Below are 23,361 nucleotides of genomic sequence, written 5' to 3'. Positions count from 1 at the left end.
CCACTCCGGTACAGTTTTAACTAAACGCCTGACTCCTGTACATTGTTAACTAACCGCCACTCCGGTACGGTGTTAACTAACCGCCACTCCGGTACAGTGTTAACTAACCGCCACTCCGGTACAGTTTTAACTAACCGCCAGTCCTGTACAGTGTTACAACACCGCCACTCCTGTACAGTGTTACAACACCGCCACTCCGGTACAGTGTTAACTAACCGCCACTCCTGTACAGTGTTACAACACCGCCACTCCTGTACAGTGTTACAACACCGCCACTCCGATACAGTGTTAACTAACCGCCACTCCTGTACAGTGTTAACTAACCGCCACTCTTGTACAGTGTTACCTAACCGCCACTTTGGTACAGTGTTACAACACCGCCACTCCGGTACAGTGTTACAACACCGCCACTCCGGTACAGTGTTAACTAACCGCCACTCCGGTACATTGTTAACTAACCGCCACTCCGGTACGGTGTTAACTAACCGCTACTCTGGTACAGTGTTAAGTGTTAACTAACCGCCACTCCGGTACAGTTTTAACTAACCGCCACTCCGGTACAGTGTTAACCAGCCGCCACTCCGGTACAGTGTTAACTAACCGCCACTCCGGTACAGTGTTAACTAACCGCCACTCCTGTACAGTGTTACAACACCGCCACTCCGGTACAGTGTTACAATACCGCCACTCTTGTACAGTGTTACCTAACCGCCACTTTGGTACAGTGTTACAACATCGCCACTCCGGTACAGTGTTACAACACCGCCACTCCGGTACAGTGTTAACTAACCGCCACTCCGGTACATTGTTAACTAACCGCCACTCCGGTACGGTGTTAACTAACCGCTACTCTGGTACAGTGTTAAGTGTTAACTAACCGCCACTCCGGTACAGTTTTAACTAACCGCCACTCCGGTACAGTGTTAACCAGCCGCCACTCCGGTACAGTGTTAACTAACCGCCACTCCGGTACAGTGTTACAACACCGCCACTCCTGTACAGTGTTACAACACCGCCACTCCGGTACAGTGTTACAATACCGCCACTCCTGTACAGTGTTACAACACCGCCACTCCGGTACAGTGTTAACTAGCCGCCACTCCGGTACAGTGTTAAATAACCGCCACTCCGGTACAGTGTTACAACACCGCCACTCCTGTACAGTGTTACAACACCGCCACTCCGGTACAGTGTTACAATACCGCCACTCCTGTACAGTGTTACAACACCGCCACTCCGGTACAGTGTTAACTAGCCGCCACTCCGGTACAGTGTTAACTAACCGCCACTCCGGTACAGTGTTAACTAACCGCCACTCCGGTACAGTGTTACAACACCGCCACTCCTGTACAGTGTTACAACACCGCCACTCCTGTATAGTGTTAACCAACCGCCACTCCGGTAGTGTTAACTAACCGCCACTCCGGTACAGTGTTAACTAACCGCCACTCCGGTACAGTGTTAACTAGCCGCTGCACCGGTACAGTGTTAACTAACCGCCACTCCGGTACAGCGTCCAATAGCTGGGGCATTCCACGATAGATCGTACCAAGCCCGTCACCCTCCTCTCTCAGATTTTAATGAAAATCGGTACTAGGGGTAATCATAGGCCCCAAAGAGCCTGGCAACATATCAGACTTATCAGATCAAAACTTTTTGAGTTATATTGCATTACATTTTTTAATTTCGGTTTGTAACGGTGAGTTTGATGGCCTATAACTCAAGAACGGGTTAGGCAACCAACAAACGGTAAACAACACTAAGCTTGCGATGAATCAAAAATTAAAATTACTATTGAAAAATTCCAAAGAAAAATTTTCATTGTTGAACAAAAACCTTAAGCTTTTTTCATTTGCCTCTAATGACTTTTGGGACCAACATTTTTCACGTTTTTATTTTTTTAAATAAGCTTCATGTCATTGCAAATCGACATGCAAAAAATTAGAAAGGTGTTCTTTCTATAAGTTCCTCATTTTCCCGCAAAGAAAATGGGTTTCGGAGGGGTTGATACGACCCCAGCACGCCGTTTCGCTTCTAATAGAGCTAGAGCCTCGCGGAAAAAAAATGAGCGTGTGTGCCGTTACAAGTCGCAGCGATTGGTACCTGATTTTAAGGTCTCAGATTAACCGGTAGCGTCTGAGGTCAGGTCAAGTGACTGAAGTTACGGGTTCGGTTTTTAGTAAATAACTTCGCAAAAAATGGCCGCAGAGCCGCGATTTTGGCATCATTGTGTTTGCCTAGCTGAGGTGCGTCGAATAATATACTTTTTGTTAGGGTGAGGTCAACTTAAGGAGCTGACCTTGGGTCAAGGTCAAGTCAGAGCCCCTCAGGTCACGAAGCTGGGCAAAGGGTATCATATGGCATATCATTTGATCGGGAGTTATTGAGGAAAAACTCGTACGACCCCAGTGACGTCATAAATGACGTCACGCAAGGCTAACAATGCAAAAGTGAAGCATTGGACTTTCCAAGGAGTGCATGAAATCACGATACCATGTACGTGAGATAGTTTTAGATCATTCTCGGCGCCAAAATAACAGCTTTTATATTTCCCCATTGACTTATCCCTCGCCGGACCTATTGGTTTTCTACATACGCGCCGGCCGAGGGGGGGTGGGGCGGGTACGACCCCCCCCCTCGCCGTTTCGCCCCTGGTGGAGCTAGCGCGTCGCGGAAAAAACGAGCGTGTGCGCCGTTACGAGACGCAGAGATTGGTATCCGATTTTAAGGTCCTAGGTCAACCGGTGACCTCTGAGGTCAGGTCAAGTGCCCCAAGGTACGGTTCAGTTTTTGGTGAATAACTTCGCAAAAAACAGCCGCAGAGCGCCGATTTTGGCAGCATCGTGTTCATCTCGCTCAGGCGCGTCGAATGATATACTTTTTGTCCGGGTCAGGTCAACTTGGGGTGTTGACCTCAGGTCAAGGTCAGGTCAGCACCCCCAGGTCACGAAGTTGGTCGAAAGAGGTCATGTCGCATATCATTCGATTCGGCAGGTCTTCCTGAGTCCATTGGTGGCTTTCCCGACTCGCTAGCTCAATTTGATCAAGAGTTATTGACGAAAAACTAATATGACCTTGATGACGTCATAAATGACGTCACGCAAGGTCAACATTGCAAAAGTGACGCATCTAACCTTGCAAGGAGTGCATAAAATCACGATTCTGTGTGTTTGAGATAGTTGTAGATCGTTCCCGGCGCCAGAATAGCAGTTTTCATTTTTTCCCATTGACTTATAATGGTGAGGTCACGAAAATGACCTGACCTCATATGACCTTTAGGAAAAATCCGAGATATACAAGTTGTGGGACTCATAATGGATACTAGATCCTGCAAGTTTCATTTCCCTGTGACATCTCCTCTGGCAGTGAGGGCGTTGCGAAGTTGCGACATCTGAAGACCGTGCAGAGGTTCACTTATGACATCATAGGTCAGTGACCTGACCTGACCCAAAAATGCGGTTGGTGTCAAAAGATGCGGCTTGGATCAAAGGTCAGGTATGCCAAGTTTCAGCTCTCTATCGCCAGCGTGTTCGGAGCTATCGCGAAAAAACCCTATGGGGGGGGGGCGGCACCCGCCCCCCCCCCCTCGGCCGGCGAGGGTTATAACAGTGATGTCACGTGACCGACCTAACCTCATGTGACCTTAAAAATTCCCAGATATACAAGTTGTGAGACCTCTGGAGGACACCATGTATGCATCCTGTAACTTTCATCTCGGACAGCTATGGTCATTGGCGTCCAAAACAATGTCAGAACCAAATAGCCTTTTTCACTCTCGTGCTTATAGGAAAGAGGATTGGATGAACCCTCTTGTCATTTTTTTCAGATGACTCAGATTTCAATTGAATTTTCAGCAACCCGTGATGTCATTAGGCAGTTTTACCACGCCATTTGTAAGCTCCCCTCCCGAAATCACTATTCGAAACCGTTATCGTGACGTAAAATAAATACATTTATCTAAAGAACACCTTCCTAATTTTTTGCATACTTCTTAACAATGAGCCAAATATTTTTTTTTAAGATAAAAATTCAAAAACATTTGGTCCCAAAGTCCAAAAAATATAAATGAAAGAAAACTCGATATGTCATATATAAAAAAGCGTATTTTTCAAAATTTCAAAAATACATATCAATCTCTGTTTCGTTGCAAGTTCAATGTTATATAACATTTGGCATTTAAATAATCCGTCTTAGAGTTACAGCCCGCCAAACTTAGCGCTGCAAAGCAAGATCCAAAAAATGTTATAGGTACACCATAACTCAAAAAAATACTTATCTGATAAGGCTGAAATTGTTGTTCTGAATAGATTTCTGCCGACCAGGAGATATCTGTTTATTAGAAATATTATTGAAACCCCAACATGCAGACATTGCGATCGTACAGATACTATAGAACACTTTTTGTTCCGTTGGACAAAGTTAAGCCACTATGGCCCTTCCTGTTTGATAAAATCAATGAAAGATCCCTAAGTACCGTCGATAATGTAATATTTGGAGCTACGAGTAAAGGCTCAGCCATAAATTTACTTATTATTCTCACTAAGCAGCACATTGTATAGTGTAAACTAGGAGAGAACTCAATGGTGCCATCTGTGCAAGGTCTGATACATTTCATTTGCCATCAAATTGAGATTGAGAGAAATATAGCGGCACGTAATGATAAACAGCAGGCATTCTCCAAGAAATGGTCCCATATGCTGAACGAGAATGGGTGCTTTACTTTGTTCACAGAAAGGCGTCGATAGTAAAAGAATGTACGATAAAGGTCGAACAGAGCCGAGCCGGCGCTGAAGAGCTGCCGAGAGTTTGTATGTCATGTCACCAGGTGCGACGAGGGTGCCCCTAACCCATCCGGGCCAACCCGTGCCTGGCCTCCCATCATATGCTGGGGGGTTGGGCCGCCGCGCCGGCCCGCCGCGCGGACCGCCAAACCGGCTCGGCTGGTGGGCGGGTCGGCGTACAGGGGCGCCGCCTCGCGAGATGGCAGCATGGGGCGCGAGGCGGCGCGGGCGGGGCCGGCGGCCCGTCTGGGGCGCCGGGGTGGCTCACAGTCTCCCCGGCGGGGAGGTTACCTACAGATCTCCCCGGGGTTGCGCCTCCCCGGCTTGGCCGGGCGGGCCGCACGGCACGGTGCCCGTAGTGGGGCACGCTTTGAGGTGCCGAGGTCGTAGTGTGGGGAGGGGGACTGGAGAATGGTAATAGCGGGGCGTGTGTTGAGTATGGAAAAATTGATGTAATGATGTGGTGTCTTGTTTCATTCTGTTGTGTTTCAATGTGCTCAATAAATTGTGTTCCCGGAAAAACGCCGGAAATTGTTACAGGTGGATTCAGAGCCCCTGATTACCCCTGAGAACAATTCTCGTCAAATTCCGAGAGATGAGGGTGTCAAATTGGAAAAAGTGGTACGATCTATCGTGGAATGCCCCAGCTGCTACTCCGGTACAGTGTCCATAAGCATAGGAACAGGGTGGGGGGCGGGGGAAGGCATGACTCCCCAACTTTTTAGTCATTGTTTAAAGAAAACCCTCTACTTTTTATTTAACTACAAAACTAAGAGCAGGAAATGATTCAGCAATGTGAGATGAGCACGAAACTGCAAAAAAAAATCTTCATAGGGATATTGGGGCTCCCACAAAGTGACATTGAAGTTTCGCTGGCCCCCCACTTTTCTTGAGGTTTCTACGCCCATGGCAGTGTCCAATAGCCGCTACTCCAGTACCTAAAGTGCTAACTAACCGCTACTCCGGTGCACTGTTACGGGCAGCCCCGCAGCACAGCACGCCATCGTCTTCTGAGTCCAGATGGACTTAGTGCGGCCGTTACGGGTGCAGCCTGTGCCCTCACAAAACTGGACGGCACCGCAGTAGTGTATCAGTGCACCGGAGGAGCTCGCTTCCAGTGCGAGCGCTGACTGACAGGCCACCCGGCGTCCGTCGACAGGCTACGAACGAGACCAACGAGGCTCTGCTGAAGGCCATCAACGCCGCCGGCCGGATCCACATGGTGCCCTCCATGCTGCGCGACACGTACATCCTGCGGTTCGCCGTGTGCGCGGCCAGCACCGAGGAGCGCGACATCGAGCTGGCCTGGGCCGAGGTGGAGCGCCAGGCCGGCCGACTGCTGCCGCCGCCCTGAGCGCCGCCAGTACCTCGGCCGGCCGACTGCTGCCGCCGCCAGTACCTCGGCCGGCCGACTGCTGCCGCCGCCAGTACCTCGGCCGGCCGACTGCTGCCGCCGCCAGCACCTCGGCCGGCCGACTGCTGCCGCCGCCAGTACCTCTGCCACCCTCCCGCCGCCCCCTCCCTCTGCCACGCCCCCTCCAGACCAACGCTACCAATCTCGCTCAACGATTACTGGCTCGGTAAAAACGTACTCAGTTTTGTGTCTGGTGGCACAAGCTTGCTTGGAGTTGTGTTCCCGACGTTTGAAGTTTCGACCTCAATAGAGGCAAAAGGCTGGAACACAGCCTTCAAACGCGTAAATCGCTCCTCACTCTTTTCATTAGAGTTCATGGCATATTTTTTTCGCTTCCAACTCGCGGCTTGAGGCGTTGCGAGGTGGGATGAAAAAACGGCATACGCCATATAACCAGTCCAAGAGGAGATGAGAAACTGCTATTTCCAAGCTGTATTCCAGCCTTAAAATGGTTAGCATTAAATTTTCTGTCATCCACCCGGCGCTCCCCTGTCCCGCCTCGTGCCGCCCCTGTCCCGGCGCGTGCCGCTGCGGACCCCGGTCCCACCCCCCGTGTGCTGGTCCGGTCCAGCGCACTCCAGCGCACTATCATTGGACGTGGAGCCATGGCAACGGGCTCAGGCAGGTCATTACCGATTTCCTTTACCAAGGAGCATGATACTCCATACTGTAACAAGTGGGACCAAATGGAAATGCCCATTGGCAAACGTTATAAAATTGGTGTTCTTTTGATTTTGTCGGTGGTAGGTGTAGGGGCTAGATAAGAATGCGTGCTTGCTGTAAATGCTGATTATGAAATTTTCTGTTTTGTAATGCATATTGTTGGTCAGGGAGATCACCTACATATATAAGGCCGCGCTTGACTGGGGTATTTTCAATAATGGCACCCATCGAGACAGGGGAGAATCATCATCCAATTAGGTGTCTGCACAATCCTTTGTATTCTCATCTCCGAAGGGTGCGCGCAGTTCCCAAACTTCAAAAACCCAAAAGCTCAGAGTGTCGTTTCATACGCCCAGAAAATCTGTTGATCCATAGAGCACACAACTATATATCCTATCGACTGTAGATACACTACATCTATAGTGGATAGATTTATAGTGGATATATCCTATCCACTAGTGGTCTATAGCTGATCAAAATCTAGCTCGGTTGATATGCTGACCAGTCACCAATGACGTCACAATTCATATCGAAGAAGAGATACTCTTAGGTATATGAGCATATTTACACTTACCTTGCTAGCAACCACTTAACAGTTTTATCATACTCATTTTGATTGATTGCCGACATCCTTTTGAAAAAACCTTATTATGAAAATAACTAAAGGAATGCTGATCTTTTGGCTAAAACTTTTTTCTTACAGAGCCGTGCTATTTTGCTGTTTAATCCATATCTAATTATCTACGGTCAGTTTTTCTTAACCCTCCAGGCGGTGGGGGGCATTTTTTGTCCCCCCCCTTTAGTTTTCTTATATATCTCCAGAACCGCTGCGGCGATCGTCACCAAACGTTCAGTACCCTCCCGTGAATAGCTATTGCACATTGTGACCAAAAATGATTCCAAAGGCTATGATAGGCTGGCCGCTAGCTAATGACGTCGGAGTGACGTCATTTCTGCCATTTTCGACACAAAAACAGGTTTCGCGGGAAGAGCTGACACTACAGGCCTACAGCTTTAGAGATACAGAAAAATGTTTCAGACATAAAAGATGTAGAATTAACAGGGCTACAAAACTGCTATCTCCGATTTGTGAAATTTTTGGACTTTGACCCCCAAAAATGAAAAATAGATTTTTTTTAAATATAATAGCCGAAAACTAAAAAAAAACGGAAGAAATGTGATAGTCCTCACCGCTTTTTATCCACATACCAAATTTGAGATCGATACCTTTTTTTGGCCAAGTTATAGCGAGAAAACTGTTCAAAATTGATGACGTCAAATTTTCAAACTCAATTTTTATCAATTCTAGACCTCGTAGCGCAGAACAAGGACCACCATTAGACTCCCCGTGACAAGCTGCATCGAATCAATACCCATTTAATGCAAAACTATCTATATCTTTCTATCTATCTATATCTATAACTTTGAAATTTGACCTTTTTTGACCTGACCTTGACCTGACCTCCACCAGAAAGTGACCTAAACCGTAACTGATGGTCCTATTACCAACACCATTGAGTTGGAAATGAAAAATTGGCCATAAAACATGCATCGCACAACCTTAGTAAGAATCTTGTACCTTAGTAAGAACCTTAGTAAGAATACCGTCCCAACCTTATCTGTAAGAATCTTGGACTAGTTTTAACAAGTGATTTCTTCCCGATAATTTCCATACGTGCGTTTAGGAACTGAGTATTAGAACAGTGGTGATGTCACACTGTCGAGCTTGTATTCCAATGTAACGTATGACTACCATGGACGGAACCGCTTACTCTGATTATTACCTCGGCAACAGTCTAAAACGAAGTTTACCCCAAATTCGCCGACAATTTGTCCCATCGTACGGACATTGGGTGCCTTCTGCCACCAGTGACGTCATCATAGAAGTTCATTTTTGAGACACAATGTCTAGTTACTTACCGAGCACAATTATTTTTTGCGGAGCACAAAAATCGAATATTTTTGCGGTAAGAAATTCTTGGCCAACTTCGATAATGAACTTGGAGCGTATCCTTAAAAAACTTATAATCAGGTTAATTTTACGTAAAACATAAAAAACTGTAAAATTGACAGTGATTTCCAACGAACCTCACCTTGCGTTAATTCGGCCAACAGTGGTGTCACTCTGATGTTATTTGGGCCAGCAGAGCTTGAGAAAAACGAAGAAAACTCACCCCAGTCAAGCGCGGGTAAATGACTACTTGTTTATGGGTGTGGCCCGTGGTGCAGGTGATCGATGCTGTAGGGAGCGGTGCTGAACAAAGGGACCAATTGTGAAAGAAGGGACCAATGATTACGTGTACCATGAAATGCAATGTTACCGACAGCTGGGGCATGCCACGGCAGATCGTACCTACTACAGCGTCCTTAGTTCGTGCTTTTGTTTGTGTTGCCTTTTTAAATCTTCTTCATGTAAAATGATTGTTCCTCTTTTTTCCAATTATCAAAGTCAAATATTTCGGTTTTATTGAGTAGCTTTGTTCACCGATTTCAAAGAGGAAAATACAAGAGACGATACAAAAAGTGACATGTTTTAGTTCGTGTCATGGTCTGTGACTCCGTTAACTCTTTAGAGAGATTACATGTCAAATTGCGTCGCATCGAAGAGCAGCGCCATTCAAATCGGCTGATCAGGCTCAAACATCTTTTCGTTGCAGCATCATAGCATCGTTATTGCAGTCGTATTTTAAGCCGGTTGCGCAGGCTTCAGCATCGCTTGACGCGTAACATCGCTGCATGGTAAGCATTCTTATAGAATTGCGTGAGCGCCAGTGTCTTGGATTTTCCGTGATTTAGACAGTGGACGTTCAGGCCGGGCCAGATCGGTCGTGCAGTGCCCAATGGGCGCGTATTTGGGAATAGCAACACCAACGAGCGTCGCTGCATATGCCTAACACATCGAGGCACTTTCCTCCAGGTAGACTGCCACCTTTGGGACACAAAACGGTTTTCACAAGGCTAACCCCGCCCCAACACCATTTTCTAGTCCATTTTTCCCAATTCAGTCCCTGTAGCCTGAAATCAATCACCAAAGTTACATTTGTCGACATCTTTTCGCTACCCGAGAGAGACCATCACAATTGTTTCTCGTCAATATGGTTAATTACTTTTAGCTACATTATTGCAATATTGAGATGATCCATTATTGCCATTGACCATTGTGACTGATTCGGTAAGGTAAAAAAACTAGGTTCTGTGCTGCCCGATTTTACAATTTTGAATAAAGTTTTATTAAAGGTTTTACCATTTTCTACCTGAACGTTAAAGGATTTGCCGGATCTCTTAAGCATTGTGAAGGGATTCCCTTTCTGCTAATTATTTTACTTGCTTATTTACGATACTGATGATGATAGTATGCCATTTAGGTTTTATTTGAACGAAAGTGCCCGGTTGAAAAGAAAAATGTTTGTTTGCTTGCAGCAACGCGATTAAAAAACAATTATATTTGCGAAAGCAGAGCGTAAAGAATTTTCAGGACGTAAAGGGTTTGCCGGATCACTTTAACACAAGTAAAGGTTTTAAATGAAGTTTTCTTTCGTTTTCCTACCACATTTGTGATATGGCAATCACGATGTGCGACGAAAGCGCCGGCATTCGTTGCTTACAAGAAACGTTAACGTTATGGACTTAGCTAACGATATGGCTGCGTCAAAAAGCTTGTTTACAAATGCATTGGAAGTGAAACTTGCGCACCATTTATGGCACGATAATCCGTTTCATTGGCTACCAGATGACTTAACCCTCGCCCTGGCAGGGGGGGGGGGGGTCGATGCGACCCCCCCCTAAGGTTTTTCGAAGATAGCGTAAAAACGGCGGCGCGCAGCGCCGCCAAATTTGGCACAGCCTATGGGGCAACCTTTTTACATATGACCTGAAAATTTCAGGTCCGGGTGACCTTGGGTCAGGTCACCAGGTCAGAAAAACCGGTACAAGGTCATGGTCAAATTTCAATTTTCTTTTTGCACCTGTCCAACTCACAGTTTTTGACTGATTTCCTTCAAACTTTCAGGATGTGCTAAGTTCACCGAGTTGTATAACATATAGTTCGGGTTTTTTGAGGTCACTGACCTGAGGTCAGTTAGAGGTCATTACGTCGTAATGTTAAGCCTATGGGAAAATACTAAATTCGGAAAATACTGGTGATATCCGCTTCGTTCTATCACTTTTGTGCTTTGAAACCACAGTACATAACAGCAGGTCACTTGGTGCTTCTTTTTTTGGTGTACTTATCCATGGGTCAGGTCAAATGAGGTCAACTGAGGTCAAATCACGTTTTTGCCAATAACTTGGCACATATTGACGCTAGAGCTTAAAAAATGGTGTCATTGTGTTCCTTGTGATCAGCCGAATCGAATGATATGCAATATGATGCAATTTGGTTAACTTGAACTTAATTAATTAATTAAAGTTTACTTAAAAATTAAGAAAAACTTTAAGTACACTTAAGCAAGCTAAAAAGTATATCATTCGTCGCGCCTTGGCGTGCTGAGTTCACTGGTGCTTTTCTTTTTGCTCTATCTTAAATAGATCAAAAGTTATAAGCGAAAAACTTTTGACCTGTTTTTAGCGAAATTTTGACATTTATACCCCCCAAAACCCCCCTAAATATTGACCTAGGGCAACCAAATTTGCACAGGGGCGAGAACTCCAGGGGGCCCACCTACCTACCAAATTTGGTGTTTCTAGGTGCCATAGGAGCCAATCGCGAGGGGGGGGTCGCATCGACCCCCCCCCCCCCCCTGCCAGGCCGTGTTATGAAAAATGCCCTGCCAGGGCGAGGGTTAAAGTGAACTCACCTCATAACAAGTTTCAACATCTGCCATAGCTACACCGAGAGACCGATCGCTTTGAAACTTTCATTGCTTGCTAAGGGCAATAGTATTTACAAAATGTATATATCAGAATTTGGATATCAATGACCTAAGATCAGGTCAATTTTGCGACCTTTCCAGTACCATTCCATTAGGCAACGGGAGAAAAATGAAATGCGCCTCTTTTGGACGAAAGCCATTATAAACACTCCTAAACACTGAACTACAAGTAACTTAGACACACTGAACATGAAAATGGTGTCCGTGACCCCTGTTTAGTGGACAGCGCGGGTCTGGCGGCGGTTCCTCTGCGCGACCGAGCGTGTTGATGGCTCTTTCTGAGTAAATATGGAATGCGTTCATGGCTGTGCTATTCACGATGCCGTATAAATGAAAAGGGCAAGATGCATGGCCAACACAGCACGACAGGTGTTTCCGCAGTTTGCAGATCGGTTTTGACGAGGTCACATCAATAACGACTCACAAGCCGGTTATGACGTCGAATGACCAAACTAATGATTATAGGATGATGAATGAGACCCATCTTTCTATATAAGAAGGAATTTAAAGATTTCGATAAACAAACACATGCTTGAGTAATTAAGTAATCTTGATATGATTGGCCAATAACTGATGACTGAGTGGTAACGAATGTCGATGACATTAAAAGTGCATATAAGATCAAACAGTCAGTGGAAAACGGAAAGATCCGATAAGGTTCGAACCCGAACCTTCCCGAACTATAGCCCGACGCTAAACCACCCCGCCACGAAGACACCGTCAAACCGTGAGCATAGTCACTATGTGGCATCCTATGTGGTGAGCGATTTAATCTGCATGACATGACCATGCCGCCTACGGCGCACCGGGCCAGTCGGCCGGGCCTGGGGCGAGGCCAGTCACGTGACCAGTTGGCGGTGAGGGACGGGATCCTGCATTATAGGACCCCGTCCTGTAAATGCAGGGGCAACGAAAAAAAATGCGTGTGGTCAACGAAAGTCGTCTTACCCGCAGACGATGTTATGAAATTTGTTAAAATTGCAAAGCGGCAAACTCATCAGAACATGAGTGGTGCAAATCATTCAGGTTTTTCATTCTGTATCTCAGCTGTGACCGTATGTGGCCGATGACCCACTGCAATAATTAAAGAAATGAAAGTTTGGCTGCAGTTGTATTGCACCTGTGCATAAATGCAAATAATGAAACTTATTGGCTTCTTAGCTTTATAGTTATATCATAGTGTCATAAATAACTAGTTAAGTATTCATTACACTATGGTTATATGCTTCAACGTTCTTTCTTCTTTGTTTTGATGAATTCGAACGAACGGTGAAAAAAATTATGTTGTGTCATCACTGTCCATTTGATAAAAAAACTAGTTGAGATGCCCAATTCTCCCCCCCCCCCCCCATTAACTGGCAATAGCCGCGTTTACATAGGGCTAGTTGCCAGATAGTGGAATTCCACTAACGAGACATTTTTTCCACTAACGAGACATTTCAGGCACCTTCAGATAATTCTGACGACCTATCCGGCCAGAAGGACCAAACCGATTGACAAAAATAAATACATCGTGGCGGATGAACACTAAAGAGGTACTTCAGGCCTAGACATAGTATAGATGTCGCAACTCGCGGCCTTCCCGGCAGTAAGGGCGAGGTATAGATGACGCTTCTGCAGCAAGTCACTGGAACGTGCGAGTCGTGGAATGGAACGGAAGATACGGAACGGGGGCTTCTTAACGGAAGCTTATTCGTTTTATTTTCATTTAAGAATTGATTTCGTGCGCTAGGGAAAGAACATTGTCTTCTTTTTTCTTACGTCTGCACCCCCCCCCCCCCCCCGTCCCTTCCATCCTTTGGATCAGCCAGTGTGCAGCAAGAGGGTTCATCGGAGAAAAACAACAAAGAGCAATCCTCCCTGAGCCTGTCAGGTCAGAAATAACCTGAGCATAGGCGGCGGAATGGGGAGGGCACCGGGGCACCGGCCACCGTGCCCCCCTTTGATTTTGGCATTTTAACATTAGCCCTATGGGCGCTGCATGGAAAGAATGGGACCAAAAGTCGGCGGTGCCCCCCCCCCCCCTTAATTGAAGGTGCTCCGCGGCTACTGAACCTGATGACCGTTCGTTATGCCCTACTGCCCACGCTTCTTAAAATTTCAGTAGTAGTCAGTTATCTGGCCAATGTTTCCGTATAGGGGTTGGCAAACACAACTGAGCCTCGTGAGTGGGATGAGTACTGGACACAGAAGTGGACAATCTGTTGGCAAGGAGCCCGCAAGGATAATATCTCGAAACTCAGGACTACGTATACAAACACTTTAAAAGCATCTAAATCTATACTATAATCGAAAGCCGCATTGTTGTGAACTACCGGCACGTGCGTCCAATCACCATCAAGAACGGAAGTCCGACCTACAGCAAGCACGACAGTCCGATCATAGATGTATTGAAAAATAACTAGCAACTTTAAACATCGCCTTCCTCAGCCACGCTCTACACCGCATCACATAAGAAAACCGCCAATATCGATTACAAAACACACATAAAGGAATTTCGTAGGTAGAGATCAGAGGAATACTTCACCTCCTTTATCTGGCGCGTCAATAGGTATAAAGTAATCTTTGGCGTCTACGCACTAGCAACATCTATAATGCAAACAGCAGTTCAGAAACCATCCACTAAAATTGCAACAAGGCAAGGGTTGGTCAAAATAAATTATAGTCACCGTGATAAATAGCAAACGAAATACAGAACAAGCAAGCACAACAAAGCATTCCACACTCGTTTGGACTGTACCTACAATATGCCTACATAAGACATTGCAGCAGTGTACAAGGGAAACATTCTTTAAAGATGCTAACGTGAGGAGTTTTAAAAGTTTGGTGAACATAGTTACGAGTCACTGCACAAGAAATGTCGCGGTCGCCAGCCGGCCCAGGCGAAAGAGTCGACGGAGACGGCGTCAAACAAACCCGAGAGGGGGTAGTTTCATCCGCATCAGCGGAGGCGCTCTCTCTGTTAAGGTCGTCAGTTACCAGCCGCAGCACCCTGCTGGCGATTTGATAGCTGCTCTCATTCTCAGCTGGCTGAGCGCCATGTGCCGGGTCATCCGGCTCCATGATTTCCCCTTTCATTAGCAGCTGCTGTTGTAGTTATTGTTGTTGCGTTCCTTTCAGCTGCTGCCGCAGCATAGCCGTACGGTTCTGGATGGTTCTCACGGCGGCAGCCAGGGTCACCAAATCCGTCTCCCCGTAGCCACACCAGACTCGGGAAAATGTACCGAGATGTACCGAGCCAATGTTGCAGCACTCGCGGCATTCATCGGTAGGACTCCGCCCAACCCAATGTCGGCACTGGCAGGAGCCCGACCAGTGGTCCAAGCGAAACTGATGAAAATCGACAGCTGATGAGCGGTCCTCCACTGACGCCGGACGGGTGGCGACGGCGCGGCCGGTCCTGGAGCTGGAACAGCAGAATGGACCGGATAGACGGCGGTCGACCCATATCGACCGGTACCATCCGTCCGGCCAGCTCCTCCAACACCGCTCTTAGGGCGAATAGCTGTTGTTGTTGTTGTGCTGTCCCTCCAGGCTCTGGTGAGCTGTAGCCTTAACGGCTCTGGAGGTACCTGGCGACCCTCGCCAGGGCCGCCACCGCGTCGTCTCGTCGCACGTCGCTCAGGCTCGGGAAGATGGTGCCGAAGATGCGGAGCCGGGCGTTCATCAGCGCCGGGCACCGCAGAAGGACATGGTCCGGGGTGTCGGCCTCTTCGCCGCAGGCGCGGCACCATCCTGCCCGGCATCCCCGATCACTGCACTGGGCGCACTCCGGCGATGGGTGCCGCCCGATTCTGTGCAGGTACTGGGCTGACCCGGACCAGTGTCCTGCTCGTAGTTGGTGGGTCTCCACTGCGTCCAGCCTGTTGGGTCCACGAACCGGCGGCGGGGGACGCCCCTCCATCAGCAGGGCGAATAGCTCGCCGCGCGTGCTAGAGCAGAGGGCGCCTGCCGCGACACGCACCTCTCGGATGTCGCGGTTCGGGGGGGGGGGGGGTGGCCCCTCCTCCTCCATCTAGCACACCATCGGTGGCGGAGCTGTCTGACCAGATCAAGCTCGCCTCAGACGGGAGCTCCGCCAGACGACTTCCCGCCGCCTTGGCTCGCCAGCCGTCGCGCCCAAACTCGCTTCAGGCCGTGAGTCTATAGCCGGCGCGGTGGCGTGGCTTCGCCATGGTAGCCTTGGGCGAGTTGTCCTCAGAGAACGCATTCGCATTGGCGAGGAGGCGAGCAGCGCCACGAGTCCTGAAAAGACCAAACAATATCAATAGACAATCAAAACTGTAAAAAATTGGCATTAACTGCGCAACTGATGTTTGCTTGTTTGTTTGTTTATTAGGGTTTACGGGCGCTGCGGTGGTCATTTTGCACCCATGAAGCTGTTCTGGTGAACCTGCGCAACTGAGCAGTGATCATGCTATAACTTATGTTTGGCGTAGTACCAGGGTTCCACCTAAAATTTCGGCGCACGTCAGGTGTAACGTCACATGCGACAAATTCAGCGCATGTCAGTTGGGCAAACTAAGGCTGATGGAATAATATAAAACGAGGGCACCAAAAATTGATCCTAAATGACCATACTTGGACATTAATGCAGACCCTCTCTGTATCACCAATTGTCAGAAAACAAGCGGTTTCAAGGAGCGTTAGAGAGTCATGAAGCCAGGATAAAACACAGTGCTATTTTCTAAAAACAGTTTTTACATGATAGAGTTAGGCAACTCTCTCCCTCTCTCTCCGTTTACCATTCGCAAGGCCAAAAAGGCCAATTGGTTTTGAAAGACATTGGATTACAAGCTGAGAATTTTTTACTTTATCATAAAATGTTAAACCTGCGTGTAGATAAAGTCTGAACGGTGGTTTGTAGGCTGATAGGTTGGAGGTTGAAGGTTAGTAGGGAAGGTAAGGTCAGGATAATTTCTGCTTTTTATTTTCATTGGACTTCAGTCTTCATCAACACACGCATCAAAAATATCATCTATTTGAGCATCTTCAAGCCTCAATATACAAGTTGTACCACAAAAAAATTAAAAATTGATGTCATGCCAACATATGGTCATGATTTTTACCACCAGAATTGAATTAAATGCCTATTGATGCTTTACCTAATATTTTGAAGCCTGAAATCTGATTAACCAAACAAATTTTTTCTTGTGTTGGCAGTCTAAAATTTGGCTGGCTTGAGCGCGATGCTATTGCTCTAGCAGAATCTCAAACGGATGTCTACCAAGTGCCACTCCCAAGAAAGTTTTTCAAGATTCTAAAACCACAAACTTTGTTGCTGCCTGATCGTGTGATGGTAAATCAAATGATAGCACTCCGTCTGAGGCCAGTTTTACAAACAGAAAATAGCCACTTGCCGGATTATTTTGCCTAAAGGCTAATTCACATATGGAGTGTAGGTAAATGGTGAAGCCCTCACTGCTTACATGCCTATCGCGTTTACCCTCTGTATGTTGTACCTACGTGGAATGGATATATGAGGAGAAAAATTCCAGGCAGCTATTTTTGTTGGTAAATCGGGTAAAGTAAAACTGGCCTCTGAACGAAAATTTGGACTGAGTGAGATGTCGGCTCTTTGGTGGTTTGGATAGGAGTTGATGATTTTAATTGAAAGATTAAAAGGAAAGGGCAGGGGCGCGGGAACTACTTTCCGACTGGGGGGGCACACCATAATAGAGATCAACCTAGGGTACCCCCAAATCTAGTTTTCTCACCGGTTTTAGGCCACTTATTTTTCACCCCTCGGCTTTTTCAACAAAAAAAGAAAACATTTGCAAAAAAAGTGTGGTATTCCGTCTCAAAGATGTGGGGGCACCGCCCCCACGGCCCCAGAGTTGGGGGGGCAAGCTGCCCCCACTGCCCCCCGGCTCTCGCGCCTATGGGAAAGGGTTTCAAGACAATCGGCATGACAAACCAACACCTTACCTGCAGTTCAAGTTTGTCGATTTCTTCATCAAAATCTAGTCTTCGTCTAGTCCACAAATCAAGATAAAATTACTGGATAGGTACAACTTCTTCTTCTTCTTCTTCTTCTTCTGCACCTCACCTGCCACCCCCTACACTTCTACCTTATTCTGATAAATATCTTTACATAATTTTCACAAGAATGCCACTCAACGGGGTAGATCTAAAAGAGTGCAGAGCCCTGATCGGCGGCCGGCTAGTACTCTTGCCCGCGCTCACATACGTGCACGTTACCCCGGCAACGGGCTATTGACCAATGAGAAGCGAGAAAAGTGTTACGTCACTGCGATTTTTCATATACCTGTGCCCCCCGGACGTGACGTAGTGTGCTCGCGCGCGTGCAGGGTCTCTGCGATCGAAAAAGAGCGCTAGCAGCGCGCCACTCGACGCCGCAATTGTCAAAAGCGGCGTGTTAGTATGCTTTGTTATGAATGATGTGTGTAAAAGTGAGTTTTTATGTTGTTTATCTGGAGGAAATTGTTGGAATAAATTAAGTTATTTTTATTTCTGTTGGTTGGAGTTTTTATTCTAAAGATTCCAGTCTATACCATTGATATTTACTGAAAATACCTTCGCTTGAATAAATTGCAGATATTTGGCAACTGAAGTGTTACGTAAGCCTAAATGATATGTAAAAAGGTAAGAGACACCCTGATTATCATTTGAGAAACGAAAATATATGAATTTTCCTTATAAGACTCGCTCAATATGCTACTCCGCGGTTTATGCCCCGAGGGTGTCCGAGGGTTCCCGTTAGTTTGTCGTTGGCGCTCGGCTCGCGCGCGAGCCGACGTCACCGCCTGTGACGTCGGCTCGCGAAATACGTCATACCCTGCACACAAAATAGCCGGCTGCCGAACAGCGCTCTGGTGAGCTACAGAGTTCTCAGTGGTTTTGAGACACCCAATATGTCTTTGGCACGCCGTATTTGTCTCTCACCGCTTGCGAATTCGGCGATATGATTGGTCGAAGGCCGAGGCTATGGGTCCAAGAAAAGGCCAAGATTCCTGCCAAGATCCTTACAGATAGCCAAGACCGATGACTGACGTGACTGACGGCATGTTACTGCCCTTGGCATATTGCCAATGCACTGCTCCGTCATATCGGCAGTGATGTCAACAGTCATATCGGAAGTAATATGGTAGCTAAACGCAAAAACCATTTGGTGTATGGCTACCATACTTTTCCGATAACGAGACATTCTAGATCAATCTCTCTACTGTTGGCGACATCTGCTGAGAAATCCCAAGACCGAACGCAAGCACATAAAAGTAATGCACTCTAAGGATGCGTTCGAAATCTGGGAAGTGACGGATTTCATTCCTCAATGCCTGTCCCAGCCTAATCCCCATGCTGTTCGTTCCGCCATCTATTGCCATGTTTTGCATTCGCACTTCATGAATTGACCACCCCGCCAAGAAGGTTGGTATCAAGTTGGTATAGGTGTCGCATTGCTCTGGTCGATCAGGCTGACCGCTGAGCCAACTGTCTGGAGAGTGGAGCCGATCCAAAAAACGCAGAAATTCAAAAGACCGACTCCAAAGCAATGGCAGCATGCATATCAAAAGAGCGTCATTCTGTTATGATTGCGTCAGAAGCAAACATAATGGCAAGAGTTTCTTGTGTGTCGGTAGGCGCGTGTGGAGCCGCTGGACCGACCGGGGACGTACCCAAGGGGGGACGGACGGGGTGCGCCTCCCCCCTAGGGGTTTTCAGGGCCCATGCTGGCAGAAGGCCAACGTTGGCCAAAATCACGTCGGAGACGTCAGACGAACGAAATTCATGGGAATTCCCCAAAAAATCACGTCAGGACTCAGGACAATCAAGGCTCTCCGACTCGCCTGCCACCTAGGGCCCTTCAATTTACTGCGTGGGGCCTCCTGTGAATAACCGCTAGTGTCTGTGTCTGACCACTAGGACCCTGGACCCCTCTGACTCCTCGGGTAGAGGGCCCTCTGTAGGTAGGAGGCTCTCTCTACGGGATTCCTCCGCTCCCCCCCCCCCCCCTCGGCCAAATTCTAGGTTATACGTGCCTGCGCTAAGCCGGGGTCGGAGAGAGGAGTTGACGACCGAATGACAAGGAGTACTCGTCCTGAAAGTAAACATTTGGAATATAAACAATCCAAAGCTGTTCAGTATTTATATCATTCGAGAGCAGTGCCTTCAATTTGGATACACTTAGCATTCATTTCCCACACCCGTGTACACTCCACGAAGGCTTCTCCGCTGCGGACTCCCGCTTCCGCCGATGCGTCAGTTCTGTTATGGTCGGTAGTGGCGATTAACACGGCGATATCCTTGGAGCGACACAGGACGACCGAAACACGATGGCGGCGACCATGGAACTGTTTATTTTTTATGTGCTTCCATATGACCGGGGGGTGAGACCAAATGAAGGGAAAGGAAAACGTGCCCCATCACAACACCCCCCCCCCCCTCAAGACGCATGCGTCGGTACAAGATACGCATTGCGTCTAACACATAAACAAAAATGTACACCACACACGGTGTGGACGCACGAACTCAGTCGTACGTCTGGTCCGCCCAGCGCACGGTCAGTCGGGCCGGACGGCGACGGCGGCGCGTCCCACGGCGCACTGAGCTGGGGTCGTCGGCGCTGTTCCGCAGCACCGGTGGTGCCGGCTGTCCGCCCGCCGGCGCAGCGGCGGCGGTCTCCTCCGTGCCGTCGGGTGCCGAGCTCGGAGCGAGCTGCTGCCGGCGCCCGGGTGCAGGTGTGGCGGCGCCCTCCGAGATGAGAGATCTCTGGGGTCGCAGATAGCGCTGGTTCCGCCAGTAGACTCGGCCACTGGGCAGCCGGACCAGGTAGTCGCGCCGCTGTCCGACCGCCGTGATGACGCCGACGCGGTCCCACAGCCCCGACCGCGGGTCTTGGACGAGCACACGCTGACCCATGGTGAGCGCGCTGTGCTGGCGGGCTGTCGTGTCGTACCGCTCGGCTGTTTCCTGTTGCTGCGCGGCGGCCCTGGCGTCACAGTCGTCCGCCGCCCGCTGCCAGCAGTCGGCGAAGGCCCGGTGGTGCGCCGGCACTGCCGATCTCAGCGGGTGGCCGAACAGGACCTGAGCCGGAGAGCGGCCGTCGGCGCGCGGCGTGTTGCGCAGCTCCAGCAGCCCCTGCGCGTAGGCGTCCGTGTCGAGCTCGCCGCTGCTGGTCGCCTTCTGGATGAGCCGTTTGGCGGCCTTGACCGCCGACTCGGCGTGCCCATTAGACTGAGGGTAGTGCGGTGTAGAGATCTGGTGCTCCACTCCCCAGCGGCGCAGAAACTCTCGGGTGAGCCGGGCGGTGAACTGGTGTCCACCGTCTGTCCGGAGGGTGGTGGGCACGCCGGTGGCCGCGAATATCTGGCGCAGGCTGCAGACCAGGTCTCTGGCAGTCGCCTCGCCGGCCACGTGCGACACAAACGGCCACCCGGACAGCCGGTCCGCGTATACCAGGAACGTGCGGCCGGCCCAGGCGAAGTAGTCAGCGGAGACAGCCTCAAGCACTCGTGATGGCGTCTTTTCCGGCATCAGCGGCTCCTTCTGCTGACTGGGCAGGTACTGCTGGCAGGCCGGGCACGCTCCGACATGGTTCGCAATGTCACTGTCCAGGAACGGCCAGTAGACTACCTGCCGCGCGCGGCGTTTGGTGCGCTCGACGCCCTGGTGACTGGCGTGCAGGCGCTCGAGCGTGGCGCGCCGCAGACTGGGCGGTATCACGAGCCGCTGGCCGCACACCACCAGGCCGTCGTCCACGGCCAGCCGGTCCCGAACTCCCCAATACGGTCGGAGGCGCGGGTCCAGCTGTGACCGGTGCTCTGGAAACCCGTTCAGGATCAGGTCAGTGAGTGCGATGAGCTCCGGATCGGCGGCGGCGGCGGCGCGCACCTCTGTCAGCGCCGCGTCTTTGAACGGGCTGGGACCGTCGTCCGCCCCGTCGGTGGCCAGCCGTGAGAGCACGCTGGCGAGCTGATGGCTGGCGTCCCTCTCGGCTTCCTCGTCCTCAGGCGCCGGGTCATCCACCGGCGCGCGCGACAGCGCGTCCGGGATGGCGTGCAGCTTGCCTTGCCGCCAGATGGCGAGCAGGTTGAACGGCGCCAGCCGTTCTCGTAGCCGCTGGAGCCGCGGATTTTCGATCTCCGCAAGGCTCTTACTGTTGAGGATCGGGATGAGCGGCCGGTGATCGGTCAGGACTTCAAACCGCTGCATCCCGCCGAGATAGATGCTGCATTTCTTGCAGGCCCAGGCCAGGGCCAGCAGCTCCAACTCGATCACGGCGTAACGCGACTCGGCGTCCGATAGGAAGCGTGAGCCGCACTGGATCAGTCGCCACCGGCCTGCGGCGTCTTGCTGCAGCAGGCAGTAGCCCAGGCCGCCGGAGCGAGCGGCGTCAGTCTCAAGGACTGTGCGGCGGCGAGGGTCGAAGAAGTCGAGCACGGGAGGCGACGTGAGTGCCATCTTCACCGCGCTGAACGCCTGCTCGTGCGCTGGCGTCCACAGCCACGCGTTCCGCGGCCGCAGCAGCTGTCTCAGCGGCTAGGCGGCGGCGGCGACCTCTGGGGAGAAGGCGCCGAGCTGGGTCACCAGGCCGAGGAACGACCGGTGATGTTGCCCGGCCTGGGGAAGGCCTGGATGGCACGGACTTTCTTGCCGTCGGCGGTATAGCCAGCCGAATTGATGCGAAAGCCGCAGAATTCGACCTCGTCTTCCGCGAACTGACATTTGTCCGGGTTGAGTGTGATACCGTGCTGGTCACACCTTAGCAGAATCTGCCGCACGTGCTGCAGGTGGGCGGCGTAGTCAGCGTCATAGGCCAGGACGTCGTCCACGACCTTACACGTGCGCGGGATGTCGCCGAGCGCGGCGTCACCGCGCTGGTTGTACACGTCGCCAGAGCTGACGATTCCCATTGGAGCCCTCAGGTACCGGTAGCGGCCCCACGGCGTGATAAAACACGTCAGGTCTCGTCTCTGTCTTCTGGCCGGATGGGGACCTGGTGGTACCCCGCCTTGCTGTCCAGCTTGGTGAAATACGCAGCGCCGGGTGAGACGAAGGCGAGTGCGTCTTGAGGCGAGCGGACCGGGTACAGTAGGTCTACAAAAAAAGTCCCCCGCTCCAGAGGCGGCCGGCCGGCCGAACCCCCGGATTCCAGCCCCGACTCTATTGCGCAGGCCGCGGCAGCGACACGGGTCAGGTCGCGGCGCCCGGCGAGTGGGTCAGTTGGCGGCGGCCGGCCGTGGAGTGAGGACGCCGTGTGAGGGGCGCAGAGATGCCGCAGTGCAGAGCAGGGGGAAGATAGTGACTCTGCACTATGCCGGAAATGATGCCTTTGTGATCTAAATTAAACACCTGCAGACGCAGTGCATATCCTCCCTCGCCCCATTCCTATTCTATCATAACCCTTCAATAAGCCGTAATGACAATTCAACGCAAGCAAGCAAACAAAACAACCCTTTTAGCGGCGACATTATCTCGGATAAAAAAGCGACAGTAATGATTAAAATAGACATAGCGCGAGAGCAAATCGAGGGGTATATATGTATCACATACCCAGCATTTTATTCCCATCTAGCAAATCAAGATTGGGGATCTTGTCCAACAAGTCAGCGGCCGTTCTAGACACAGATAAATGCTTTGTTTTCGGTTGCATCATTATCTGCAATAATTC

General features: G+C 49.8%; 2 protein-coding genes and 1 long non-coding RNA gene across 3 annotated transcripts in view; 1 reads left to right on the top strand and 2 right to left on the bottom strand.

Moving 5' to 3' along the window:
* The window catches only part of LOC122387629 (aromatic-L-amino-acid decarboxylase-like), a 114,191-nt gene extending 107,188 nt beyond the window's left edge, over positions 1 to 7,003 (top strand). Inside the window, exon 9 of the mRNA XM_043377984.1 lies at positions 5,941 to 7,003. Coding sequence (XP_043233919.1) covers positions 5,941 to 6,135 — 195 coding nt within the window. The 3' untranslated portion in view covers positions 6,136 to 7,003. The remainder of the gene's footprint in view (positions 1 to 5,940) is intronic.
* A 7,099-nt stretch (positions 7,004 to 14,102) lies between these two features.
* LOC122387644 lies at positions 14,103 to 17,873 on the bottom strand. Its single transcript, XR_006257648.1, has 2 exons — positions 17,658 to 17,873; positions 14,103 to 15,974 (listed from the first exon to the last, which is right to left on the bottom strand). It is a non-coding gene; the product is annotated as an uncharacterized LOC122387644 (long non-coding RNA).
* Positions 17,874 to 20,219: 2,346 nt separating this feature from the next.
* On the bottom strand, positions 20,220 to 22,151 carry LOC122387635 (uncharacterized protein K02A2.6-like). Its single transcript, XM_043377991.1, has 2 exons — positions 20,517 to 22,151; positions 20,220 to 20,231 (listed from the first exon to the last, which is right to left on the bottom strand). The coding sequence occupies exons 1-2, from the start codon at positions 22,149 to 22,151 to the stop codon at positions 20,220 to 20,222; spliced, it is 1,647 nt and encodes a 548-aa protein (XP_043233926.1).
* Positions 22,152 to 23,361: the final 1,210 nt, after the last annotated feature.

This window comes from Amphibalanus amphitrite, unplaced genomic scaffold (assembly GCF_019059575.1).
Source record: "Amphibalanus amphitrite isolate SeventyFive unplaced genomic scaffold, NRLGWU_Aamphi_draft 000293F_arrow, whole genome shotgun sequence".
Taxonomy (NCBI): Eukaryota; Metazoa; Arthropoda; class Thecostraca; order Balanomorpha; family Balanidae; genus Amphibalanus; species Amphibalanus amphitrite.
This window is presented reverse-complemented; position numbering and strand designations above follow the sequence as displayed.